The sequence below is a fragment of the Corvus moneduloides genome, chromosome 1 (genome assembly GCF_009650955.1).
Source record: "Corvus moneduloides isolate bCorMon1 chromosome 1, bCorMon1.pri, whole genome shotgun sequence".
NCBI classification, from domain to species: Eukaryota; Metazoa; Chordata; class Aves; order Passeriformes; family Corvidae; genus Corvus; species Corvus moneduloides.
This window is the reverse complement of record NC_045476.1, coordinates 36,474,332-36,480,331: the sequence shown is the minus strand read 5'-3', so window position 1 is coordinate 36,480,331 and position 6,000 is coordinate 36,474,332. Positions and strand designations below refer to the sequence as shown.

Sequence of the window (6,000 nt, the reverse complement as noted above, 5' to 3'; positions counted from 1 at the left end):
TGACGTATCTGGAACCGCATGCGACGTTTTCGGACAGACCGCTCGCGCGCCCACCGCGGAGCGGGGACGAGCAGCGCGCGCCGGAGGGTGGGCGGGGCCGGGGGCGCGGCCGGCGGCGGGGGCGGGGCGGGGGCGGGGGCGGGGCGGGGGCGGGGCGGGGCGGGGGCGGGGCGGGGGCGGGGCGGGGGCGGGGCGGGGCGGGGCGGGGGCGGGGCGGGGGCGGGGGCGGGGCGGGGGCGGGGCGGGGGCGGGGGCGGGGCGGGGGGGGGGGGCGGGGCGGGGGCGGGGCGGGGGGGGGGCGGGGGGGGCGGGGGGGGGGGGGGGGGGCGGGGCGGGGCGGGGGCGGGGCGGGGCGGGGCGGGGGCGGGGCGGGGCGGGGCGGGGCGGGGCGGCCGCGCCTCCGCCCCGCGCCCACAGCCACGCCCCCGGCGGGGACGGGCGCGGCGGGAGCGCGGCCGGACGGAGCGGGTGCCGCTGCCGGCGCTGCCTCGATCCCGGCGGGAAAGAGGAGAGGAGAGGAGGAGGAAGAAGGCGGGGGTCTTCCCGCTAAGCCGGGCAGGATGGACAAGTACGACGATCTGGGCCTGGAAGCCAGCAAGTTCATCGAGGACCTCAACATGTACGAGGCCTCCAAGGACGGTCTCTTTCGGGTGGACAAAGCTGCCGGCAACAACCCCGAGTTCGAGGAGACCAGGCGGGTGTTCGCCACCAAGATGGCCAAGATCCACCTCCAGCAGCAGCAGCAGCAGCAGCAGGAGGAGATGCTGATGGCCGCGATGAACGGAGGGGCTGCCGCCTTCCACCCCCCCCGTCCCAGCCCGCCGGTGGCGCGGGGTTCCAAGCCGCCCCCCGCCGCCGAGGGGCCGCGAGCGAGGCTCTGCGAGGGAGGGGAACGGGGCTTCGGAGACAGCGGCGCACGTGCCGAGGCCCCAGGGAGCCAGGCCGGGCGCCGGGGCTGGGAAGCGGAGCCCGACAGGATCCCCAGAGTGGGGGGCTCACAGCCCGGCCCGGGGCGCGGGGAGCAACAGGCTGGGAGCCCCGGCGAGCCCCAGCCCTGCCGCGGCGGGCAGGAGAACGGCGGCGAGGGGAGGCGAGGTGTCGGGGGCCGTGACCCGATGCCAGCCGGACAGAGGTCCTCCTCCTTCTCAAACGCCGGGACCCCACCGGCACCCTCGGTGGGGCCAGAGGAGCCCGCGCCACAGCAGAGGTCCTCATCCTTCTCGGCACCCTCAGCGCAGCCCACACGAGGGTTTTCGGGCTCCGCTGAGCCCTGCGGTCCCAAAGCCGGAGGAGAAGGCAGCCAGCTGTGGTACCAGGGTGTCTCGCTGTCCTTCCCACCAGGCTCCGCACCCGCTGCTCCCAATGTGGAATACCAGCACGCCGCTGCCTACCCCAGCCCAGGCGGTCACTTCGTGGCCCACGGTCAGAACCACAGGCCCGCCAGCAGCAGTGGGAATGCTGAGCCGGGCTCCTCGCGCCTGGCCTCACGAGGGGTGGTGGCTCCCAACGCGCCGCAGATGCTTTTCCCGGAGGGCGTGAGCGGGCCACGGTCAGACTCTGGGCACCTGGATGTCTCCAGCACAGCAAAGGTGAAGCTGCCCTGCCAGACCCTCCTTCCGCAGCCGGAGCAAGGGCCGTCGGCGGCCGAGCTGAAGCTGGAGGCACTGACCCAGCGCCTGGAGCAGGAGATGGATGCTCGGCCAAAGGCCGATTACTTTGGTAAGGAAGCAGTCCTCCCGTCGGCACGAGGAGGGCTCACTGCAGTGTCACGGCGGGGTTCAGACCTGCAGGATTGCATTTGCCTGTACATCTGCTTGGTTATGCTCCGTCAGTTGCCCAGAGCAGGTTTTTTTAATTTAACTTTTACTTATCACAGGGATTGGAAGCTCTTCCTCCTGCTACACCTTTTTCTTTAATCCTACATCTCTAATTTTAAAGCAAAGGTAGTTTAGCAGCTTTGGGGAGGGCAGTGCTGGGAAGAAGCTGGAACAGCATATTTTGAAGTGCCCTTCATTGCCAGCAGGGAGGCACTTAACTTTTCTTGACAGTACTCCTGGGTCTCTGTGTCTTACAAGGATGCATCTCGACCACGTGTGGGTGGGAAGGCAGCCATCCAGCCTGCGGAGGAGTTGTGCCTGCATAGGCTGCAGTCATGGAGAAGGGCATGGAGCTCAGGAAAGAGAGAAGTAGCTTGGGGATGGGGAGGGCAGTGGTTTCCCAAAGTTGCCAGTATTTCCCTCTGCCCCCAGGTGCTGGTTCCCATCAGCAGTGAAAGGATTGGTGCATCCTGAAGATGGCAGAAAAGCAGGCAGTACATACATTCTTGCCTAAATCTTGGGTCTGTGAGGAGTCCAGACCACCACCAGAAGTTATCGCTGGCACTTGGCAGTGAAAAGGAACCACTTATATGCGAAGATCTCCCAATGAGAATATTTAAATGTCCTGGATTAAATTGATTTGCTACCCCAGGATGGCGGGAGGTCAGGGGCAAATTGAGTGTTTCCTTTCCCTGCTGTGCCACTTCACAATTTAACAGCAGATAAGATAGTTCAGCTTTTGGGAGAGGGAAACCCCGAGTTGCTGGGAAGGCTGGAAACTCCACGGTTAACTTAAGAAACGATGAGAGCAGGCCAGGTGTATGGATTTTCCTCATGATTTTAGACTCGCAGTCACAGAAGTAGAGCAGGGACAGATTAAACTCTTCAGCCTGGTGCTGAGGAAGGGTTTGCATCTCAGCCTGCACAGGTGCTGTTGCACAGGGTCCTGTCTGGTGGGGTTGGTGGGTGGCTCAGTGGTGGTCTGAGCCACGCAAGAGCTTCACACCGAGCTTTGGGGATGTAGCTGGAGGGACCACCGAGCACTCAGCTGCAGATTGCATAACAAAATGTGTTTCTTGGCAGCAGGCGGGGGGACTTGCCCGCAAAGGACTGTGCTGGGGTTGTTTATCTTGGTGTCCGAGACTGGATTAAGCCCTGTGGCAGGGCAGGGGCATTTTTTATCCTGTCGCAGGAAAGTGATGTGTTGAGCTGCTCTACTCACGGTGTTTTGGCCCAAAACCAAGTTTTGGCACTTTCTGTCCTGTGCAGGAAGCGCGCGGTTTGAACGAGCTCAGGGAGCCTCGTCGGGGGGCGGGGGGTCTGAATGCCATGGCAAGGAGCTGATAATGGAGATGGGGCTGGAGCAGCAGACTCGTGGGAGGCGGTGCTGAAAAATGGGAATGTTTTTCTGGAGGTGACATTCAGCTCCACTGGAGAGGTGTCAGGGGTCTCTCCAACAGACCCTGTCGTGTCTTCTTCTCACAGTGCATGTAAGCCGGCTAGGTCATACCTCATCCAAAGTGTGCCTGGGGACGGGCTGAGGAGGCGGAGGAGCACAGCTGATGGTTAGATTACTTCTACATTTTTGTCTCAAAATACGGATGCGAGGCAGGAGGAGGCTTTTGTCCTGTGGGAGATTCATAGTGAAGCAGGAGTACTTCTGGCAGCACGGAGAGCCCGGCTGGTCAGGTGGCTGAGTTAGCAGTGAGCCCCAGGGAGGGAGGAGACACAGAGGCTGCCTGATCCCCAGTGAGGTGTTTTGACATCCTCCTGGCCGGAGATTTTGCACCAGGGTGTAATGTCTGAGAAATTTGGGAAGGAGGAGAGGGAGAGGAAAAAAAGAAATTACGCAGTCATGGCAGAGGAAAAAGTTAAGTTTTGTGGAGCCTCAGCTTGGCAGGGGAAGGTTCAGCAGATCTGCCCTGCTGAGGACCAAGGAACAGGAAGGAGCAAGTATTGAAGTATTTTAATTCTGGGCCTCCTCCTCTCCCCCTCTTTCTCACTTTTATTTTCATTTTTTGCACAGTTACCTTATGTCCTTTGAAGGAATAAAGAGCATGGCTGGTCTTCTCAATTATTTTTTGCTATGCCCTACCCTCAAGCTACCAAACTTTAGGATGTAAAAGGAACACTTTTATGCAATAGTGATAAAAAGGATCAATAGTTTGTTTTGCTGCAGACTTTTCCCCCAGTGGAGGGAAGTCTATTGCAGCAGCTTTGAAGTTCATCAGAGCCAGGAAATGAAACCAGGACTAACGTAAAAGTGACCAATGTATTTTTTAAAAAATGTTTTCAGTTCTCCTAATTTTGTGTGCTGCTTTTGTAATAAGGGGATATTTTTGAAGATGGATCTGTTTGTCAAGTTAACATATTGTCCTTCAGTCTGTCTCAGTCAGGACCAGATGTTTATAATGAACAATTAATTCTGATCACAGTAAAGGAACTGCTTTCTCCTTCACTACGTGAAAACGTGCGCTTGTAAATGAAAGCCTAGGAAAGGATAAGCCAGGGACTAGGCAAAATACAGGTAGGATGCTGTGCTGAGGAATAGCAGTCTTATCTATCAGCACCAACTTGCTGTGCAAAATGGTTTTGTCTGCTCCGAGTAGGTGTAATAAGTGAAAGGAAAGAAGCAAACAAAGCCAAGAATTCTCTCTGGTTTTTTTTCCTTTTTTTTTTTTCTTAAATAGTAACCTACATGTTAGCTGCATGGGCTGCACATGTCTCTGGAGGAATTTCTGTTCTCCAAGAGGGCTTTTGAAGTGCTGACTTGATTTATGTGGGCTCTCAAGGAGGACATAGGGAGTCTCAGGTATCACCCAGGTCTTTTGCCTGGGGAAGGAAAAGCTGAAGTTGCTCCCTAGAGAGTCTGGTTCTCATGCAGCAGAGAAGGGACCCCATGTCCCTGGGAGGTGTCACTGGAAGCTAGCTTAGGATGTATTTAGGTTTTGGTGTATTATTTCCAGGGAACATTCAGGAATGAGGTGCCCAAATCCCACTGATTTTCCATGGTGTTCCTTTGGGTGCATCAGCCTTCATCTCCCCTTGGCAATACAGAAGATTAAATAGGAGTGATCAGGCGAGTTGCAAATCCTTTGTTAGCACCACCCAAATGTTTAGGATTAGGTGAAGCAGCACCATCCCAAGGACTGAATTTGTCTGATGAGTTTTCAGGTGAGAGCCAGGCAGATTCACAACCAAACTGAGCATCTGCCTGCACTGCCTGGAAGTGACTTGGTAGAGGAGGGGCGAGGCTGAGATGTGCTGCGGTCTGCAGGGAGGTTTGACATCTGTGCATTTGCAGGCACAGATGGGTGCTTTTAGAGGTGTAACATGTAGCGTCACGTTTTTACCAGTGCTTTTTTTCATACAGCTAGATGGAAATCTCCACCTGATGAGGATTAGCTACACCCTTACCAAGAGCTTTTTATAAAATCATTTTTATGAATAGTTTTCATGTCATAAATATTTGTTAGGTGTTGTATTCTGGCTTTCTTGTTATTTACAGCAGAGCTGATATGCTGCGGGTGTTTTAGGAGGGCCCTGGGCATCTTGTTTTGCAGTGAAAAGCTGGGATGCTTCCCAGCAGTCAGGCAGAGAATATCTCATAGCAAAGTCTGCAGATTTTTTTCCCCTTGGCAGAAGCAGAGCAGTAGCTGAACTGCTGAGCCCTGTGGAGACCTGGAATCCCAGCACCTCTGAATGGGTGTGAGCAGCTCAAAGGCCAGCTTCTTTGGAAGCATAGTGCACAGTGGAATTAGTGTTTCACTGTTGGGATATGAAACAACACAGAGTCTCCAGGCAGGTGCAAGAGGGAGCTTGTTTATTGCAAAAACCAGGCCTTTTTAAGCAGTTAGCCAGTTAGCAGTTTACATAGTTTTAAGGCATAACAAACCATACACCACCATGTGAGCATGCGACGGTTACGCAGCATGTTTTTCTACCCCTAATTCAGATGTGTCTCTTTCCCACAATCCTTTTCTACTTAGCCAAAGTAACAGGCCTGAGCCATGATTTTACAAAGGCAACAAGGCCTTCATTTTATAAGGTTTTACCTATATGCAACATTTCACCACTGCTGAAACCTCAATTCATGTAACTTTGGGGCTGTACACATCCAGGGACTTTACTGAGCCCTGCTGATGGCGGGGCACCAGGATGCTTTGTGTGCAGCAAAGGTAAT

At 55.7% G+C, this 6,000-nt stretch overlaps 1 protein-coding gene across 1 annotated transcript in view; it reads left to right on the top strand.

Moving 5' to 3' along the window:
* Nucleotides 1-436: 436 nt before the first annotated feature.
* Nucleotides 437-6,000, top strand: part of LIMD1 (LIM domains containing 1) — a 33,582-nt gene continuing 28,018 nt past the window's right edge. The window contains exon 1 of the mRNA XM_032105668.1: nucleotides 437-1,719. Coding sequence (XP_031961559.1) covers nucleotides 561-1,719 — 1,159 coding nt within the window. The 5' untranslated portion in view covers nucleotides 437-560. The remainder of the gene's footprint in view (nucleotides 1,720-6,000) is intronic.